The following is a 22349-nucleotide window of genomic DNA, read 5'->3' on the forward strand; positions in this document are numbered from 1 at the left end:
CAGTCAGGTTGGGAAAGACTTCTGAGACTATCGAGTCCAACCATGACCGAACACCGCTATGGCACTGGGTGCCACGTCCGGTCTTTCCTTAAACACCTCCAGAGACAGTGACTCCACCACCGCCTTGGGCAGCCCATTCCAATGTGAAGAAATTCCTCCTAATGCGCAACCTGAACTCCACTGCTCCAGCTTAAGGCTGCACCCTCTCGTCCTGTCGCTGGTTTCCTGGGATGAGAGCCTGATCCCCACCTGGCTGCCCCTCCTGTCACAGGGAGCTGTAGAGAGCAATAAGGGTGGGGATCACCCTGCCCCTCCTGTCAGGGAGCTGTAGAGAGCAATAAGGGTGGGGATCACCCTGCCCCTCCTGTCAGGGAGCTGTAGAGAGCAATAAGGGTGGGGGATCACCCTGCCCCTCCTGTCAGGGAGCTGTAGAGAGCAGTAAGGGTGGGGATCACCCTGCCACTCCTGTCAGGGAGCTCTTGAGAGCAATAAGGGTGGGGATCACCCTGCCCCTCCTGTCAGGGAGCTGTAGAGAGCAATAAGGGTGGGGGATCACCCTGCCCCTCCTGTCAGGGAGCTCTTGAGAGCAATAAGGGTGGGGGATCACCCTGCCCCTCCTGTCAGGGAGCTGTAGAGAGCAATAAGGGTGGGGATCACCCTGCCCCTCCTGTCAGGGAGCTGTAGAGAGCAATAAGGGTGGGGGATCACCCTGCCCCTCCTGTCAGGGAGCTCTAGAGAGCAATAAGGGTGGGGGATCACCCTGCCCCTCCTGTCAGGGAGCTCTAGAGAGCAATAAGGGTGGGGGATCACCCTGCCCCTCCTGTCAGGGAGCTGTAGAGAGCAATAAGGGTGGGGATCACCCTGCCCCTCCTGTCAGGGAGCTCTTGAGAGCAATAAGGTGCCCCTGAGCGCCCCCAGGCTGAGCCTCCTCAGCTTCCTCAGTGCTCATCACACCCGTGCTGCAGAGCCTTCCCCAGCTCCGCTCCCTTCTCTGGAACTCCGCCATCTCCGTAACTTCTTGGTGCAAGGGCTGACCCCCACTCCGGCCTTTCCCCAGGGCTCGTACCAGCCGATGGCCACCCCGCCCCAGATGCCGGGGCTCTTTTGGAGAAATGCCGCTGGCCAGGCTGGCTCATCCTCACCCTCCTCTCTGCAGGGGCCAGGCTGGCTCATCCTCACCCTCCTCTCTGCAGGGTCACCTGGCAGAAATGAAGGGACAGCTTGGAGCTGCTCTGCTGGAGCTCCAGAGAGTCAGTCCATCTCTTCACGCCCCGGTGCACAATGTGAGACTGAGAGCATTAGAAATAAATCAGTGATGCACGGAGTGCAAAAGAAAGAAAGAAAAAGGTGCTATTAACTTAATCTAACTCTTTAATACCTTATGATTATATGTACCTGCATTATTTAATTACTGGAGACAGACTTTTTAATGAGTTACAAAAATGTACAGTTTCACCTTGGTCATCTTTCCCTCCAGAATTTAATGCAGAAAAAAGATCTAAACAAGCTTTGGAAAAGAGAGCTCTCATTTTGGACTGAGCACCAGCAGTGGGAAAGCCAGTGCTAATAAAACAATAATTGATGAAATTGAGAGTGTCAAAGAGACTCTCAATTTAGAGATTATTAGATTATTAAATCCATTCTTTATAATAGCAGCACCAAACATCCACTGCCTTTACTAAACCTAACAAACAAGTGAATACCCTCACCTCAGTGGTTTGACATTTTCTGTTTACAATTGGTCTCCAGCTTCCAGGCACGAGACATCAGAGAATAAAACAACGCTTTAAGAATGTTTAGCATCTCAGTTAAGACACTTCACAAGCACTAGCACAACCCAGCCCCGCGAGGCAAAACATGTGAGCAGCGAAGCCGCTGACCTTGTTACAGGCACAGTCTTTGCTCCTTTGCTCCCTTCTCTGGATGTTCAACTGTCAACACGTCTGAGATCCTGCACGGGGTAGAAAACAATGTTACTTGGATGCTTCTGCTGCTACTGACACGAGCATTTCATAACATAAACACATCCAACTGCTTTTTCTGTCCTGCTGGGACTCTCCATACACTACGCCAGCTGCTCAAGATTCTGTAACAGATGCGTTGTGGGGAGCTGCATCACAACAATTTATATAACCCAGACACGAGGGGACTAAACCTTCCTCCACAGCTACCTGCTGGTCATAATTACCTGCTCCTGTGGATGTGCCCTCAGTGGCTCTCCTGCTAATTAACCAGCAGTTTGGGTCATCCATCAAAAGAACAGGATGAGTAGAGCAACTGAGGCCATTAAAACAAGTCTTCAGCTGAAACAGGTGTGCACAAAGGTTTGCAAACAAGGTTGAGCCAGTGCACAGGAGCAGAACTGCTGGGCTGTGTGTGAAGGTGAGGAGGTCAGCCTTCATCACTCCATGAGCACTCAGTGCTCCAAGGACACAGCTTAGCACTCACAGCTTTTGGCAAATTGCTGAGGTACCAGCGAAAGGCTGCAGCGGGCTGTGATACAGCACCTCACTTGTGTGTGTCAGCACCTCAGCTGCAGCCTTATTTATACTCACAGAACTTCTCCTTTCCCTTGGCAAGGCCTCAGTTCAGTGCAGATTTCAAAACAGGTCCTGAAACAATGTGGATTTCAGCTACTCATGACAAGCACATACGCTGTGCTGCTGCACAAATTGGAAGCAGAAATGATCTTTGCCCTCATTATGCCTCTCTGCTGCTCTGCTGAGGCTGTAATGACACAGACAGGACATGTACTGGCAGGTCTCAACTGGAATAAAAATTACTTTCTGGACCACAGGAGAGTTGCTGATACTGTGCCCCTTGTACCTCTCTGCTTCAGTACTGCCCTGGGAAAAAGGAAATGAGAGAGAAAAAAGGACTCAGTAAATTAAAAACAGCTCTTCTGCTAATTACATGAATATCCTCTTGGGAACACACCTGGTGACAGAATTTGTTAATAAAAAGAGCGTGTCCAGGTACCCTGGATAGATGAAACAATGCCAGCAGCTCTTTGAGCACCATCCTCTCAACTCTATAAAGACACTGGGAGATGGGTTGTAACTGCAATGGGGAACTGTGTTTGCATTTCCTATTATCATCATCTTTATGTCACTATCCTCCTTTCATATCACAAAGGCAAGATTTAGGAAAGAAATAAGACAATTGAAAATATCTTTCTAGTTTAGTCTTTTCCTCTACTCATATAAGCTCCTGCTCTTCCCCCCCGCCCCTTTTTTCTTTCCAACCAACAATTCCTCTCTATTTTCAGCCAAATGATTTCTGAAAGGTATAACCAAAATCAGTGTTTCATATGGAAATATAAAGAAAACAACAGATTTATGGCTCCAAAGAACTATCAAAGAAACCAGAAATCACTTCAGAATACCAGCACAGTTGGAAGTTGGCAATTTGTACCTTTACAAGCCACTTTTGTCACTGCATGACAATATTCTGCTCCTTCTCAACAGTTTACTTTGAGGCTGTAGAGGGAGCTACCCTAAAGTCTTCCTAGATGTCTGCAGATGAGGGTACTGGAGAGACAGCTGCTAGGAGAGGGTCTCCATCTGGAAAAGCAGCTTGTAATCAACTGGAAAACCACATCCAGCAGAGAAGCACCTCAACCCAGCAGACTTATGAAGGAAACAGTTCCCAGTGAAACACCACTGCCTTCTCCTTAGCCAGTGGCTCAGAGCACTGAACTCCTGCATCCCTAGGAGATGATTTATTAGTCACAAGAGTTGTGTTATATTTTTATTGTCTTCACAGATAAATCAGGCCAGCAAGACATCTGTAACCATACACACAAAATATTTATCAAAACAATTAACATTACAAATCTCCTTTTAAAATAATTTATTTCACCGATTTCTTTTTAAATGGTACTGTCTTACAACATACATTATTCAACAAAGATGTGCAGAACAGATTCTAAAATAAGAAACACTTAAATTAAGCAATTGTCTCCGATTAGAATTTCAATTTCACCCACATCCCAACTCGTAAATGTTTGCTGGAATACGCTTCTCTGTAGGCTTGATTTTTGTGCTTACAAAAACAGCATCAAGTTTTCAGATGTTGAAGAGAACAAATTATTTGTAAGGTAAGTTTGCATTCAGTTCAACATACAAGGCAACCAAATGATTCTGTCATTAACGTTAGCATCATGTATATTTTAGTTCACTGCACTAACATTTAAACTAAAACTTCAAACCACGTAATCTTTTAAGTGACTAACATTTAAAAGGCAAGCAGTAATATCCTGAAAGCTTACAAAAGACAAGGGCACACAGCTAAGACGGGGGCTCACTCGACAAAGGCTGCGGGTGTGTGTATGGCTGCTTTTTTTTGTAGGACGCCCACCTGCAGACGGGACAGCAGTGCCGCCCGCCCGCCAGCCACTTCATGATGCAATTCTGGTGGAACACGTGGCCGCAGGGCAGGCCCATCAGCAGGCAGCCCTTTGCAAAATTTTCTAGACACACCACACATTCCGTACAGTGCAACATGTCGGGGGGCCAGGCTGACCAGTCTGGCTCCAGGTCACCCGCGGAGCTGTACGAGCTGTAGGACCTGGCTTTGCGCTCGCATGGCTCGTGGTGACAAGAGTGACTGGCACAGGAACAGGCGTCCACACCTCCTTCGCTGCACCCGTGACACGGGCTCAGCTCATCGTCCTCCGAGACCTCTCTGTCGCTACTGAAGACCTCTTTGTTCTCACTGTCAGAGTCACTTTCGCTGTCTGGAAAGGTTTCCAGCGTTTCCTCGTCAGAGTGGGTGCTGAGGCATTGAAACCTCCACATGGGTAAGTTTTTTATATAATCAGTTGGTATCAGAGGGTGAAGCCAGAGATCAGGGAAAGCCAACCGCTCCAAGAACAAATCTGGGTCTTCATCCCAGTCCGAGTCAAAAGGGAAGTGTTGAAAAGAAGCAATGGGATGAAACAGGTAGCTGGTGTACCAGTCCCACAGGCTCGACAGCCACTCCAGATTATTGGCATTTACTTCATCCGTGTTGTTATTGCGCCTTCGCTTCTTCTCAAAGTAATCAATTAGTAAACCATGGCCAAGGTACGTGCTGAGGAAGAGGGCTGGATGAGAGGAGTAGAACATCCAATCTGCCCTCACCCAAGAAGCCAAAGTAGTTGTGTTCGAGTACCTGAAGAGTTTTAAACTGTACTCATAAAAGCTGTCTAAGTAGGGTAGTTGCAAAAAACCTAACACTGGTAGCCAGGAAATAATTAATAGCGAATTATACGTCCCTAAAGTGCTTATAAGAACCACAAAACGCTTTATAGTGGCGCCTTGTGTAATAAACAGGTCCATCCAAGCCATCAGATTAACCAAAACTAAACTTAAAACAAATAAGTCGTTAACTTCTGGTTGCAACGAGCGCAAAAAGGAATCCATGGCACGTAGTGATATAAATTCACCAGTGTTATTTCCATACCTGTAAATCCCTTCAGGAGTCCTCAGTATATATGATGGTGTTTTGTAGATACCGATTTCTGCCATGTAACTTTTATTGTCCCAGTTTTCCACGTTGACAAAAATAAACTCCACTCTTCCAGTAAACTTTACACTCAGTGCAGAGAAGAAGGCCGGAGGCTGGTCGAGGTTGGCAAACAGGTATATTTTCACTCGGTACTGGTCACTCTTGTTCCATTCTTCTTTCAAGTGCTCAGAGTTGTAGATGGTTTTGATCCGAGAGGCAGCATGGGCTGTGATCCATTTGAAGATGTGCTCCACTTCGATCTTGCGCCCGTTGTATTCCTTCAGCATCACTTTGCCCTTGGAGGTACTGGTCTGTGGAACCGACATAATGAGGGTGGATTTCAGCCAACCCCTCCTCTTGCAGTATCTACAAAGAAAATGGCAGGTTAAATTCCAATTTCATAACCCCAGAACTGAGTCCTTACATTTCTATTCTAAGCCCAAAAATGAGACATGCTGAGCACCTGGGAACCCTTATAATACAATACCAGGAAATAAGGGTACCCAATATTCTCTGCCAAAGCGTATTTATTCTTACAATATCTTTATATCTTACAGGAATATTGTAAAGAGATATGCATTCATAAAACAGGAAGAGTAATAGTGTTAATTTTCACAGGTCATTAAAGTAAACAGAGCCATGCAGCCCTTGATGCTTTGTAACTGGATTTGAATAATACACAAGCTGACTCTTTGCTTTAAAGCTTTAGTATTAAAAGCTACTTTTCCTTGGCCTTCCAGGCAAGAAGAAAACCGCTCCAGTGTAACTCAATATCCCACAGCTTTCCCAGTGCTTCCTTCCATCCTGGGTTTGCCAAACAGCCGTGGGGTGAAGTTGAGCAGACACTGGTCTGTTTGCAGTTGCTTTAATGAAGCTGACAAATGTCCATTTCCTACTGGGACCATTTTGTCAAGATGCAGACAGGCTAAGGAGTGAGGTGAGAGAGCTGGCCACAAAACCAGCAGAGCAGGAAGCACACGCATGGTGCTGGATGATTTGGGCTAAAAAAATTTTTTAGACCCACACTGTCTTGCAGGCAGATGGGATGAACCCCAAATCCAAAACTAAAAGAAAAGGCTGAACCCTGAGTCGTGGTGCAGAGCACAGTAACTCTCACAAGATCCCTTCTCTCATGCATCTTTCCCACCAATATCACTACACCAAATTATCTAGTCCTCCTTTAAGGAAATATCTGGCAAGCTTCAACAATCAAACTATGACAGAGCCAAGAGGCATGCACACTGTCTGAGAACCCTGCACATTGGGACCACCAGCCTCCATCCACCAGCCATCTTCCCTAGCTCCTCTGTGGTTACAACTCCCCTTCCCAAGAATTTAAATGCAGCATTTTTAGAAAGAGCCATAAGATATTACCCTGCTAATAAAGGTATGCTGATTACTGCAGCATGTAGTATTCTTCTGAATTTCAGCTGCAACCTGATGAAAACTATTCACAAGGGTTTACTCAATAAAACATTTCTTGTATTAAAAAAATGAATTTAATTTAAAACATGGTATTTGATCAGAACATTAAAGCTACTTAGATATGCGAAGAGAAACACTGCCAAATTTTTAAGATGTTCAAATACAAGATTATTTTGCCTAAGCACTACAAAGCCTAAGAATTTCCTCTTATGATTAACATTGAGATTTCTGTAAACATTTAGGACTTAAGCTGCATAAGATGTGCGTATCCATACATGCCACTGGAATTCTAGACAAAGTCTCCTGTCATGTAAAGCAAACGCCTCCAACAAAATGTTTAAAAAAAGCCTCTTTTTACAGCAGCAGAAAATTATTAATAGCTTCTTTGGCTCTGCTCTTCTTTCCTGGTTAGAAATCATAGGCAAACACAGTGACTCTTGCACAGCACACTGTGTGTTGTCCAAGGGTGTGTGCCAGTTTATATATAAACATACATTTGTCAGGGAACAGGACTTGGCAGTAATTCTGGGAGGCAGGCACCTGTATGCAAGGTTCATGCTAACCTGTGCTTTCCCCTTCCAGATGGTGATATATTGACTAAAACTGATCTATTCAGCTTTGTCCTAAGCAAGCACAGTTCCTTTCCCTGAATGCCTAACCTGGAAGGCCAAACTCTTCTGTTCATTCCTCTCCACTGCTGTATTATGCTCTCCACAGTCTAATCATGCATTACCCACACGACGCTTTAGGAAGCTGCAGAGCTGATAAATAATGTAATGGAGCATTCTGAGCAGACTTTAGGAGAGATAAAAACATGAATAAAGCCACCTTCTGTCACAGCTACTTTTACAACACAGCAAGCCCTGCTGCTAGAACACAGCTGAGCCTTAAGATACTCTTGGGATTTAGATAATCCTTTAAGGATATACCTGGGGTCACTGGAGCAGTTAAAAGTGCCAGTACGGATGCCGAATCTCGAGACTTTCTTCACCATTTTCTCCCAGTGGACTTTACCCACCAGCGGGCTTCTGTCATTTGCTATGACCTATTGCCAAAAGGAAATACCAGTTTAGTATCACAGTCAGCTTGGTTCCTGAAATAAAGAGCAAGTTTCAAGAAAACAGAGTGCTGGTCATGCTTCATAGTCCTTCCCCTTCTTTTAGGGCACAGAGGATGAATGTACAGCTGGGAGTCATGGTAAATGTCTTTGGAGAGTGAAGCACTAAGACAGAAATGTGGTTCTACAGAGAGAAAGAAGTGCATCATCATGTTAAGTACATGTTAAGATACCAAAATCAGTGGTAGTTAACAAAAACTTTGATAAAATAACAAAACTATCATTAACCAGTTCATAGTGGGGGAGAAAGGAGAGGGGTGCAGCAGGTTCCTCTTCTTTGCAATAAAAAAAAGACCATCATTTTATTACAATTCTCCCTCAGAACTTACAACACACCAAAGAAACCTTGTCTCAGAGCAGCAGAATGAGTGGGAATGCATGTACCTGGTACCAGATTAAACTGCCAACAGCCATTCCTGGGCAGTGGAAACTGCTGATTAAACCCCCAGATAGTGCCTAAGGATCTTGACTCCTTCCAGCTTTGCCCCTGACTCACTCTGCAACTTGATGTGACTGTTCCACCAACTCCAGTGTCCCATCTGCCATTTCAGGACGATCACTTGCTGTGATATATCCCAAGGTTTAATTTGCTCTAACCCACTATATTAAAGCTGTACTTGAGGTTACCTCACTGTAAGCTTCTCCTGACACAGATGACAAAGAAGCACATTCATCCTCTGACTTATATCTGTACAGGGAGGGGGGAAAACCCACAAGGAGAAGAAAACTCTGCCTGCTGCCAGCTGACAGGTAATTTTGAATGACATGACTGATCATGCACTATTCCACAAGCCATCACATTTTCTATTTTAGAAACAACTCACATGCTTCTGCAGGCTTACTGGCAGCCATTTAAAATATATTTTTAAATTAAATATTGAAACTTCCATTTGTTAGATATTTGTTTACCCGCCATTAAACTTATCCCAATCGTTTTCTGACTTAATAACCTCAAATGTCAGCTTGCCCCTGGAAGTTGGGCTGTCACCATGATTAACAGTTCTCTGTGGACATGCTGAGATTCAGCCTAGAAAGCGTGTCCAGCCTTTGAGACTCATAAATATTATCTGCTTTGTGGTAAGCAGCAGCCTCACAGAATCTTAAAATAGAAGAATTCACCAAGCAGAATGCTCTACATAGGGAAACAAACTGAAGTCACAGATTACATTTCTATTCCACTAAGCCCAAAATGTTTAAATAACACTGGAGGTGAAAATCTAGGTAAGAATCCTTCTAAGTTATTCTTAAAACACACACATCATATAGAAAAGCCTTTTTGATTAGATAAATGAAACCATCACACACTGAGACAACCAGCTGGGAAATCTACTGTATTACATCACCCAATGTGACTGAAGCTTTGGGTATTTTAAACTTCTTTCTTTCATGCACTTCAATCAAGGGAGACTAAATTCCTAAAGACACCCTAAAGCCATAAAATATCCTTAAAATATCCTCAGAGCTACTATGGCATGATAAATGTACCCAAGATGGCAACCAACCACTATGTTTTATTAGTAAACACAGAAGTAAAACTCTGGTGACTGGATTACTCTTCGATACAAGTACTCAGAGATTGGCTTCTTCTAAAACTCTGTGTGCATGCTGTGAAACAGAGATGAGAGAATGTTAATGTGTGCAGCAGGACAGATCCTGCTCACTGCTTCTTCTGCCTGGCACCGCAACATTCACTTTAAGTGTCAAGACAAAAATTTGTTGCAAATACAGTCACCATTATATTTTAACACCAGCTTAATTAATTTCCTATGAAAAAGTCTTTTCTCCTGGAGAAAGTTATTTATACTGAAGAACAATGACCTAAGTAGCAGTCTGTATTTTGTAACTACATAGAGGAACTCTGCTATGGTTTTGCATACTGAAGCTTCATAAAATATTTTGGGCTCGTGCTTTTTTATGTCATTATGGAAAAAAAATCCAAATAAACATGTCCATTGCAGCTGCTCCTTGCAGACAACACCCACTTACAGCACTGGGAGCTCACCATGCCAAGGCAAGGCTTTGTATTTTGGAAAGCAGTCACCACCTCTGTGCATGAGGGAGTCCAAGAAAACACTGCAGGTTAAGCAATCAAAATGTACTTCAGTTTAAATTAAAAATAACCTGCAAACACTTGTAACAGATTTTATTTTAAAAGTGTGAATTTTGATAAGTTAAGAAATTTAGCTTAAAAACCTGTGACTGAGGATATTGGGAATTTGAATGTGGAAGAAGCCTGGAAGTTCTTCAAGCCCATGGTGTTAAAGCTATCAGGATTTTATATTTCAAGTAAGAAAAAAAAAAAGGTTGCCAAGTCCTGCACTTCTTCCTAGCAATCACTTCCAAAGAGAGGTTAGAAATAGTTTGACAATCTACAAGGATTGAAAAAAAGGTCAAAAAGAAGAGCTATCAAAGAAAGATACGTAGGAAAAAAAAAGTAAGGAAAAATGAGCTATTCATTTAGGTCATTTTTTAAGTTAAGTCACACAAAGACTATTACAAGTTGTACCAAAAGGTTTTTCAGTTATATGAATAAGAATAGAAGAGGGGGAGAAGCAGCAGGATCACCAAACAATGAAGCTAGGATAGAAATGTAAGATAATTTTCTTTTTATAGTTAAATTAATACTGTGACTCAGTTTTCAGTGGAGGGGAGAGGTGGCTGGCCATGGACCAGTTAAGCAAATTTATGGGAAGAAACTACATCATCTGAAGGTGAAAGCAGAACTCAAATAACTTAATGCACTTAAATCAGAGTCAGCAGGGCTATCTCCATCCTAGAACAAGCACACAGGATCACAGGTGAACCTGTGAAAATTTCCTGCAAACCCCCGTCAGACCAATTCACATTTTGACAGGACAGTTACAAGTTTGTAGCTATATTTAAGAGCAAATGAAAAAAAATCCCACCAGGTTGATTTCAATAGGATGCAAAACGATAGAAGTTTTAGAGGTGCAGAGACAGTTGCATTTTCCACCTCTTTCCAGCATGCAACTACTAAAGATGTATCATTCTGATTGACAGAAACCTTCCCTGAAGGAAAAGAACTGAGTTGCAAGAGAAAAAGGGAATGTAGTACCCTCTTTGTAGTTTGCTAGTGTATCATGTATTATGCCACATGGAAAAATTACATAAGAGCCACAGATAGGCTTTTATAGTGAGTGGAAAAAAAAAAAAAGTTTTAAAATGAGCAAGAAATTGGCTACAGCAAAAAGACATCAAAATGCCAGAAGGTGCTAACAGACTTAATAGATTTACCTTAGAGCTCAGTTCAGCATATATTCCCATTAATGCCCTTCCTGTGGGAACTTGAAGTCTCCCAAAGCCATTTGTAGAAGACATAAAACTGGGAAGCACATCTATGTGAGAAAGAGGATTACAACACCATGCAGGAAGAGCTGCACAAATCTTGTAATGCAGAGTGTCACACATGAAATTGAATTCAGTAATGAACAGGACACTTGGGGAGTTCATCAGTTAGAAACAGCAACAGGAGCAAACGCTTGGGGCTATCAGCTGCTCCACGAGGAAACAAACACAGCCATCAACAGGAACTGGCTGCAAAACAAGCAAAGCCCAGGGAATATCACAAAACAAACTGGTCGACTGACCTCCCTTACTGGGAGGAGTGTGGTTGACATCAGGACACTGAAACTAAAGGGCAATGTCAATTCATGCCCAATAGGAACAAATTAGCCCTGAATACACCCAAGCCAGAAGTCAGACACACATTTCCAAGAAGAAAACAGGCAACAGGAGTATTTGAACAATTTACAGTGTAAGAGAGACAGCAAAATATTTTCTAAACACATATTCTACAGTCTAGCAGAAAGCTGAACTAGCTCATCAGAAAGGTCCCTTTCAATCACACACTCTATTTAATGTTACAGAAATAAAGCCCAAGCTCCAAGGAGAAGGTACCTTCTAGGAGATCAGCTAACACAGATGGGAAACAAACACCATGTCTGGAGAAGCACAAACCCTCTCAGCTTTGCTTATTATTAGCTATGTTCACAATCTGTGGCATATCACATGTCAGAGTGACAAGTAAGACAATGAGGGGAACTCAATTAATCCATTAATCATCTTAATGGGCTAAGGGAATCCAATAGGATCACAGTAACCCTGCTATTTAACAAGTTCACACCACAGAACGGATCTGCTCCCTAACCCAGGCCAGAGGATCAGCCGGGTCTGAATTACCATCTCTGTAATACTGTAAATGCTGAGATTCTGATGATTTCAAAAGACAATGGAATAGGGAGCTTTTGCATTGGAAGAATTCTCATGACACTGAATTACACAGAATTACCCTCAAAGAGTTCAATCAAGAAAGTAATTAGAAAAATCAGTAAATTAGAAAAATAGAAATACTTTTATCTATAAGTTAAAAGTAGTCATAGTTATGACATTAAAGAACAGACTTGAAGAGCAAATATCCCAGAACCCACTTGGAAAAAGAGGACTAAGTCAGCAAGACACTCTGCCTCTCCTGCCTAATCCAAACCCAAAGTGTACTGGGCAGGTGCATCAATATTGCAACAGCTACTTTATAACCATCACAGATCCAGCTGCTCCTTAATTTCCAAGTACCATTAAGCATTTTAAAGATTATTTTATGAAACATAGATTCTTAAAATACAAGTAAAAATATGACTGAAATGGAAGAAGCTTGAGGAAGCCCAGCTGATGTTAGAGTTTGCTGTAGCAATGCAATATGCAAAGACAGACTCCTTTTCTGGTACCCCTGAAGTACTTGAGCATGACATGACCTCACTTGAGCATTATCCTGTTTTCTGCGCATTTAAATCAGATTTTGTCCAATTTCTTTCAGACAGGTACACAGAGATCTCAAAGCAGGTCACAAGAACAAGATTTGCTCTCAGGAAGTTTTGAAGCTCGCTCACAACTAAAAGTGTTCGAATATCACAAGGCATGACAATGAGTCAGAGAGGGACAAAAGCAGAACAAACACCTCATGTGCTCTAGCTCTCCTTATTTTAACCAATTCTAGCTGGGCCAGTGAGTGTCAGGCACACCTGCTCATACCTACAGCACACAGTTTCAAACAGTGCAATAGTGTCATTTCAAACAGTAATAGTGACAACTTGGTTTTACAGCTCAGCCACAAAGACAAGGACTCCAAGTGCTCCTCTGGGCACTAGGGCACTGTGACAGACTTTACACCATCAGGAAGAACAAAACCCATTAAGCAAGAGACACCATTCCCTGCTGCACACACACACTTCCAGGTGGTTCTGTCAGGAGCAGTCAGTCTCAGCCAGCCTCAGAGAGTCACTCTCCACATAAGGAATAAAGACATTTCAATTGGAAAAAGCCTGTGTAGTTTTGCCAAAGACAAAACTTATTTGTAACTCATTTAATGAATTGGTAAGGCTGTACGAACATGAGAATTGTCTGTCTGGTTCAGTGGTTTCCAGTTTGAGACACCCATGCACTCCTCCACAGTGACTGCAGAGGGTAAATGAGCAGAGGAAACTCAATATTACTGTAAAGATTCCATGCATGACCTGGAAGATTTCTAGGGCTCCACAAAGATAAAAAGGTTCAAAAACTCTAGTCATAGAAGCCTTTTTCATCAACAGCTATGCTGCAAACTCTGCTTCTATATATAAAACAGATGTAAAAATACAATTAATTATAAATGGACTGGTAATTTACTTATTAGAAGCTTGGAAAAAAGCTCACTTATTCCAGATAATGTCAGTAAGTTTCTACATGAATGTCTGCACTTCTATTAATTCTGAGACATCTCACTTTCTGTTTATTATCTGACAATGTGTTAATGGAACTGAATTTCCACTTAGACTCTCTTTCCTAAGAATTCACAACTCATTCAGAATCCATCCATATGGACTGCAGATATCTGGAGATTTTTTGCCTTTCTTTTCCCAGAAAGAGATTGTGAGAAATCACATCCAAATAGGCAAGGACTACATCCATCACAGCATGCAGAAATTAACCACCTCAAAATTATGTGCAGTTTCTCTAGGGAGGTGAGGTGACCTGTGCACTGATCTGGACAATCAGTTATGCTGTCAGTTAAGTCAGAGATTGAGAATAAATGAGCTTCTGCAATGAGTTAACACAGATACAGAGGCAGTACAAGGACTATTCTATTCCAGCTGATGGTATTCTGCACCCTTGACTGGATATGAAGCTTCTCAAGAAGAAAACTGAAACTTAAAATCAGATATCTTGTGGTAAATGATCCTGAAGGGCTATTGGAAAAGACACAAAAACTGAATTATGTATTTTGAAAGAATTGAGTGTTTCTGCTTTGTTTCTTTTTAGCAACATGAGCTGATCACCTGGCAAAATTCAGAATGCAAATAAATATGAAAATCACTCATCCTACATGCAAGCAAAAAGAAGAACAAACAAACCATCACCACCAAAATGCTATAGGCACATCCCTTGCCCTGTGACTACACCACTTGAACCAGAAACTGAGATGCAGAATAGACTGCAGAATTTTATATCCATAATAATGGCCTTTGCAGCTCTACCAGACACAATCAAAATGTCTGTCCTTGTACTTCAATGCCAAGAAAAACGTTCCCTTTACTTCTCTCTGCCACTATGTTATAGTAGAGACTTTAATAATAAAAATATACATTCATTTAGATTTTAACTTCATTCAGAGAGGATTTTTTTCTGTGGATAATTTTCAAAAGCCCTAATGACTACAATACTGTTGGATGTGACAGGTTTCTAGAGACTAACCAGAGCCTGGAAAAGTAAGAACATTACATGTAACTCCCCTAACCAACAAAAGCAGCAGCTCCAGAAACTAAAAGCCACCTTCCTTGCCAGCCAAAGAAGTGCACAACAGCAGCTGGCAAGCAAGAAGAACAACATGAAAGGAAAGGTGATGAGATCATGAGCTAAAAGGAGAAAGAACATGCTGCTGTCTGTGGCTCTATGGAAGTGCCACACAGGAGCTGTGAACAGCTACACTGGTAAACAAATTACCACTGGACCAGGATGCTTGCATGTGGATTTCCAGAAAATAAAGAAACAAAGCCACAAAACACTGATTCCCCGTGTACTGACTTTGACTTACTTCAAGGAACTCATCTGGCTGACTCTAAATCATAAACTGGCACCTCAATTTTTGTCAAACATATCAAGAAATAGTAATTGTTTCCTCTTTTTTCCTTTGATTCTCTACAGACAGTGATGGCTATCACACTCCCAGCCTGTGCCACACTGGAAAATAAAAAACATCTTCAAAGTCTCAGTCCTCTCATAGACCATCACAAACTCAAGCAGCAGCCACTGTGGCAGCTGAGGCAGAACTGCTCCTCTCCCTCTGCTCCTTTCCAGCAGCCCCCAGAGAACAGGGATTCAGGGCTCAGGATACCGAAAAGGATCCGGAGATCCTTTCTGCTTCCCAGCCAGCAGCAACAGAGCAGGGGAATCTCTGACCTTGCCCATGGTCACCAAACCCATCCTCACTCCCCTACATGAGCATCGATCTGCTTAATTAGCTGGAAACTTTCCACAGGATTCCAAAAGCAAAGGAGGATGGGCAAGGGGGGGAATCAAGAGCTAGAACTGGGAAGTGATGGTAAAAACCAGCTCTGCAGGGATAAGATCTAAGAAGAGTGGGAAAACCTGTGAAAGGACATGAAGAATCCAGCACAGGAGTTATCCAGGCAGGAGTTGTGGTGGGGAATGGAGCAAATGAAAACTCGAAGTGATGAAAACTCGAAAAGCAAGAATGAAAAATAGAAATTCGACATCTCTTGTGGTTTTTATTGTAGAGAAACAGACAAATAGTGTTCAGCAAGTAAATTATTCTGTAAATTCCACTAATTTTTTTTTCCACAGCTATTGTGACCAACTGAATAGCTGTGCAAGTATTCCCAGAATGATGACAACATCCATCACACTGGAGATATCAAAACACAGCCTATCTGACCTGCTATTAGGATGCTAGTGGAAAATCCATTACAAATAAAATTCTGCAAGCAAGAGACAACAGAGAACTATCATATTTCACCCTTTTGAGCTGCACAGGGAGGAGGGAAGGTTTTTCACCGCATATTCATGCTTGTATTTGTCAGCTAGCTTGGGGACATGAAAACTGCCTTTCAACACTCTCCCTCTGCTTCAGGAATACCCTCCTGTATGATTTAAACCTCAAACTTGGATTCAATAAACTCCAAATGTATCCTTCCCAAAACACAAATGCCATTCTGAGTCTGAAGGGAATCTGTCCTCTGGTCTATTTTGGGATGAGATCTGATGTGCTGACAGTACAGGTGTAATAAATAGCTTATCAAGATTTAATGACTTCCTGTTAAATAGAAAACATGAAGTGAGACCAGACAAACCAGGTAGGAGCTGTCAACGGAACAATTAATTGCCTGGTGGCAAATTCACCTGTGTGAATTCCACCTAATATGGGTGTTAGGAGGAAAAACATGCCTTAAAAAATACCCTCTTGTCAACAGAGAAGTTGACACAGAAAAATAACTTCTACATTTTGGTCTAGGTTACTTATGTTCTCAGGAATGATGATTAATTGCTTCAGTATCTATCCTATTGGAAAAAGTCTGTCTTTATTTTCCTAAGCGATCCCTTGTTCTCATGCAGCCCTTGGAAAACAGGCTGTAAAACTGCTGGGCACAAAAGGCTTGGGAGAAAGTTAACTTCAAGCCACTGGAATATGTTGCAGAAGCAGCCTGTTAGCCTGGGAAGTTGGCAGACTGAGATTCTTCCTGCCTTTGTGAAGAGCCAACAGCGATTTTACAAGTGCTCTAAGCCCCTTAGACAAGCAGAAACTTAAACTGTTTGAGTCTGAGCATGCAGTGCAACCAAAGGGAAGAGCAGCACCAGGAGCCTGTGCCAGCTGAGAGCATCTCTACTAAAGCACCTACTTCACACATCACAAGGCTCTCACAAAACCAGGGCCAAGGACTTGCATACTCTGTGTACTTCAGTGTGTGCTGCTCTGCTTGTTTCCTCGTTCTAAAATGCCTGCTTTTCAAAAAGCAATCCAAAGAATAACAAGCTTTTTTTTCCTTCCTGTCTGTATAGGAATTCTGGCACTTCCAGCCTTTCTTGTTTTATTTCTCTATTCCTCACCTCCTGGATAAAGTTTATCTTTGTCACCATCTCCCTGTTACACATTTTTACAACTAGTTAACTACCCTCATCAACTCCTCCTTTGAAACACATTTTGGGTGTGATCAATATATATTAAAACAAAAGGTCAAATTTATATACCTGTACCAGCCAGATCCCATCTTTTGTGTCTTCTACAAGCTCATAGAAATGCATTTCACCACTGAAGTTTGTACTGGAAACCGATTCAGAGGCCTCTTCCTCCTTGAGAGCTGAATAAAGCTCTCCTTCCATGAGGTCTCCTGAAAAAGAGACAATTGGAAAAATTCAATTAAAATGGCACTGGAGAAAGATTACTTCATGAATTCTAGTAACAGTTTAACTAACTGTATTTGCAAGGCTGCTCAGAGAACCTTTCAGTGCAAAGGTATCTAAACCTTAAGTTGTTACTATAATTCTATCTCCGGTGACGTGACTGAACAATTTGACTTCAGTGAGACCACAGAAGACATGAATGCTCTGTTTCTGATTACACAGATGCACCACACATGCATGAGCACACAAAGGAATAAAAGAACATCTTCTAAGGCTCATTCTCTGCAAATAACAACATTCAGTGGCTGAGAGCAATTTTAGCCTGTACATCTTTGCTTTCGTTTCACAGGATTGCAATTTTGCAGCAAGCAATTTCTTAAGACTGATAATTCAAACAGACTTCCAGAATTTCAATCATTAATTCTGGACCAAAACCCAATGTTTGTGGTCCTGTTGCTAGTAAAAATCTCAGGCAGAATAATTTAGCTGGTGGCTTTTGTTTGCACAGTTGGGAAAAGTTCCCATGAACTCCAAATGCAGCGACATAAAGAGCTCACGGTAAAATCATCTGATTATGTTTCCTGCGTAATCTCATTTCCTACTCATGTTCTGTTTCACAATCATTACAAACACTGTTAATGACAACCTGCATTCTAGTAACAAATCTACTAAGCTTCAAGAAATGAAGTCTTGTCCAAAACCAGTTTCCTTAAAAATATAAAAATAAGTGCAGCAGCTGAAACCCTTTAGGGTTTGCAAAAATATTCGTAAAATTTAGAGGGAAAAAAAACCCAACAAAACGCAACCACAGAAAAATGCTGCAAAGCCTGTTGGTATGAGAAGTGTTTCCATGACATTTGAAGAAGTTGGTTAATACTGTTTGTTTGGAATTAAACACTTCCCTGCAGCATATGCAACCCAAACATCATGACATCATTAAAGTACCTGACAGCCAAGGAGTGAAAGTGATTGGAAACAAAAGTGAAAGTGCCTAATGCTTTTTGCTGTTGGAGCAGCAAAGCCAATAAACAACATAAAAACATAAATAAACAATGAACAGCAATAGCAATATACATTTAAATGCCCAGGATTTATATCAATTATTTAAACCAGCATTTTTAAGGTTATATGGCAGACACTACATCCATCCAAATCCTTCTCCCTCTCTGTCCAGACATTAGAGACTCTCACTGCCTATCCTGACTGCTGGGATTTCTCTCTTGCCTGGATCACCAACCCTTCCATCACTGATTTAAAAGCAACTACTCACATTTTCCTGCTTGGCTGGCACTACAGCTATTACATCAGCCCCATCTCCCAGTCCTTGGGGCCAGCTCCCTCCGGCTGCTCCAGGCAGCATCCTTACTTTCAGGGCACTTCTGCCATTCTTCCATCTCCACTGCTCTTCACCAGCCCCGAGAAGTCCATCTCCTTTACCTGGTTCTCCTTACTTCTGAAATGCCTCCCTGCCTTTTTCCGAGCTGATTTTTGTATGCAGGAACTAGTTCTGCTCCCCTTGTATAAAACCATCTCAACCCTGGGTACCCATCCCTTGCTCTCCTCAGCTATGAAATCATCGCTTTCCTTGGGGCCCATCTTGATAACCGTACCTGTAATAAACCCAGCAAACGGCTGGGCATACACGGGAACAAGCTGGCCCCAGCTGTAAACAGCAGCCTACTGCAGCTATTCGGAGTCTCTCCTCCTCGTTTTTCACGGCAGACGACATCGGGTCGCATCTGTGCCACCCGCACTGACCCGAGCGCCCGCAGCGGAACTCCCGGGGAAGGGGAGGGCCGGGCCGGGCCGGGAAGGGAAGGGCCACTGCTGGTGCCCCGTCCAGCGCAGGCCTTCCACTCGCTCGGGCTCACAACGCCGCCGGGCTGTGACCGTCACCCCCCGAGATCCCTGCGTTCCCCCCACGGACCCCCCTTGCCGGAGGGAGCCAGCTCGCTCTCCAAACCCGCCCTGCCGAGGGAAGCAGCGCCCGCGTCTCCATCCAAGGGCGGCCGGAGCCCAGGCGGGGGTGGCCGGGCGCCGACCTCCGTCCGTCCCCCCGGGTCACGGGGCAGCTCCGCGTACCTGACTTCTCCACCAGCTCCCGCACATCCTTCTTCTCGGGCAGCCCCGAGTGCCCCAGCCCACGGCACTCCAGGATGGTCCGCAGCTTCCTGAAGCTCAGCGCCACCGGGTCCACCAGCTGCGTGGCGAGGAAGCCGCTCTCGTACCACGCCACGGCCTCGAACACCCGGGCCAGCACGAAGAGCGCCAGGAAGTAGAGCAGCAAACAGCACAGCTTCACCCACATCTTCCCGGGAGCGCCGAGCCGGAGGCCGGGCTGGGGAGGGAGGGAGGGAGGGGAGCGGGGGCTGTCAGGGGAGCGGGGCCGCGGCCCCCCCGCCTCCCGCCCGCCGCTGCCGCTGTCCCCGCCCCGGCGGAGCCGCGGAGACATAACAGTGACGCGAGCAGCCGGCACCGCCCCCCTGCCCCTTTTTCCCCTTTTCCCCTTCCCCTTCTCCCCTTCTCCTCCCCCCGCCGTGATTCAGCACTGCGGCCCGACCCCGCACCACCGGGCTCGGGGGGCGGTCGCGTCCCTGTCCCCGGCTGCAACTTTGGACCCTGCGGCTGCGCTTTGCTGCGAGAAAAATAATATATATAAATACCTCGGATAGCGGGGAGGGAGAGGGCAGGATCCGACTCGGCCGACGCTTTTCATGAAAAGAAAAATATTTACAGAGCCAGAACTGGGGGCCGGTATTTGCAGGGCCGATGTGTTCGGGCAGTTTTGGGGCAGCTTAGTGGACAGAGTTTATTTGGATTCGGGCTTCTGGGTGTAGGGATGATCCCTGCGCTCCTCATTCCCGCACGCCAGCCCCGCTCCCAGCCCTCGGCTGGCGCGAAAGCAAATTCCAAAATTCCACAGTGAGATTCATCTGCGCGGCTCTGAAAGCAAATTCCAAAATTCCACAGTGAGATTCATCTGCGCGGCTCTGAAAGCAAATTCCAAAATTCCACAGTGAGATTCATCTGCGCGGCTCGGAGCTCGGACTCCGCGGCTTGGCCTCGGCGCTGGGAGCTTGTGCCAAAGCGACAGCCAAAGGCAAGCGTGAGCTGCACCCCGACTTCGGACAAGGGTTTAAGTTGGGGCTGTGCTCACACTGGAAGCGTTTTGGAGCACAGCGTGGATCCCCGCTGAAGTGGATCTTTGAAGAACCGTGCCAGGCTGTACGAAGTGTTGGCCTGCAAAGATACAATTTAGCCTGCTACAAAAAAAAAAAAAAAAAAAGTACTAAAATCAAGCTACTGCTTCGAGATGAAGGCTCTCCTCTGAAAGAAACTCAACAGTGCTTCTGTATATTCAGTTATTTTAAGAATCCATAATTTGCATGAAAATTGGCAGCTCATACAGATGAGCACAAAAATAGCACAGCTTAAATTTAAAAATACTGAGAACCCCCCAGAGTGTACATGCTGTAATTCTGTACTATCCATTTTCAAAAAGGTACACTAATAATGATCTGGAAAAAAGCATTTAAATCATTGTACTCCTCAGAGCCTCTAAAACACATTTAAACGTTTCTCAGTGTCTTGATATGATTTTTAAAGGAAAAAACTCAACAATCCATGTTCAGCTCATTCTATGACATGGCCAACACAGCCTCTTCCAGAAGAAAATTCATGCCACTGTGTTCTTCAGGAATGGGCTCTTTTTGGTTCTTGAAAGGGGACAAGTGGAGGGATTGCAGATGTAGCCACTCACAAAGCTCTTATGGGCTGGTAAATGTTGTGCCCTTCCACTGCAAGTCATATACAACTTTATTCTTCAACATTTTTATCTGGAAAACATAAAAGTAGAGTGCAAACCTTGTATGTGCTGGTACCACTCTGTTAAATACAAAAGGATTTCAGCAGCTCTGTTGGGTTTGCAGCAAGCCTCAGGTGGCAGGTCCAGGTGGGACAGAGGGTCCCAGGGGCACAGCTCCCAGAGCCCAAGTGGGACAGAGGGTCCCAGAGGCACAGCTCCCAGAGCCAAGGTGGGACAGAGGGTCCCAGGGGCACAGCTCCCAGAGCCAAGTGCTGCCCTCTCCTTCCCAGCCACTGCAGCCTGGGAAACCTGCCCTGCCTCAGTCAGGGCCCATCCCCTAATGAGCAGGTGGCAAAGCATCAGGAAGATGAATCCTTTGCCCTTGGCAAAAGCAAAGGGAGTGGCTTTGTCCCTGCAGCTGGTGGAGCCAAGGACAGTCAATAAAACATTTCCCATCACCTGTCTGAGGTCCTCAGGCAGCTCTGAGCCCTGGAGTGCCCCAGGAACAGGGTTTTTTTCCAGAAGCTTTGTGAAGGCCCTTTTCTTTTGTCAGTTTTGCCTGATTTCTCTACCTTTTGTTGCAAGCGAGTGTGAAGTAACTCCCACCCGTGTGAAGTGACGGTGGGAGTTTGAAGAAGGACTTTGTATATTTAACTTTAGTTAGAAAACATTGTTGGGTTGTGGTGGGTTTTTTTTGTTTGGTTTGTTTTGGGTATTGTTTGGTTTGGTTTCTTTGTTTTACATGAGCACCTCAGACCCTACTCCAGTAGTTTCCTTTGATTCTCCCCTGTAATTTCTTCGGGGTGCCCTGGCTTCCCCCGGCAGGAAGGCACCTCACAACAATGACTCCTCTACGCTCACAGCTGAACTATTTGCAACACCAACTGCTGGGGAGGCTGTCACCAGCGTGTCATTTCCAGTGCTCATGGCCTGAGCTCAATGAGGCCCCTGCAGAGACAGAGCCAATCATCTGCCAGAACTCAAGGCCCTGGAGTAATTTCAGAAAAGTACAAATGATATTTCAAGCCAGTACCCAAAACAACCCAAAACAAAGCAGCTGCCAACACTGAAGCGCCCGGATCAGGGGAGGATGCAACCAAGAAC

At 44.2% G+C, this 22349-nt stretch overlaps 1 protein-coding gene across 1 annotated transcript; it reads right to left on the reverse strand.

Moving 5' to 3' along the window:
- Positions 1–3737: 3737 nt before the first annotated feature.
- Positions 3738–20547, reverse strand: RNF103 (ring finger protein 103). The gene is made up of 5 exons (XM_036382934.2): positions 20104–20547; positions 19523–19778; positions 17288–17427; positions 7845–7960; positions 3738–5856 (listed from the first exon to the last, which is right to left on the reverse strand). The coding sequence occupies exons 2-5, from the start codon at positions 19746–19748 to the stop codon at positions 4290–4292; spliced, it is 2049 nt and encodes a 682-aa protein (XP_036238827.1). The 5' UTR covers positions 19749–19778; positions 20104–20547; the 3' UTR covers positions 3738–4289.
- Between the last annotated feature and the right edge of the window lie 1802 nt (positions 20548–22349).

The sequence above is a fragment of the Molothrus ater genome, chromosome 4 (assembly GCF_012460135.2).
Source record: "Molothrus ater isolate BHLD 08-10-18 breed brown headed cowbird chromosome 4, BPBGC_Mater_1.1, whole genome shotgun sequence".
NCBI lineage: Eukaryota > Metazoa > Chordata > Aves > Passeriformes > Icteridae > Molothrus > Molothrus ater.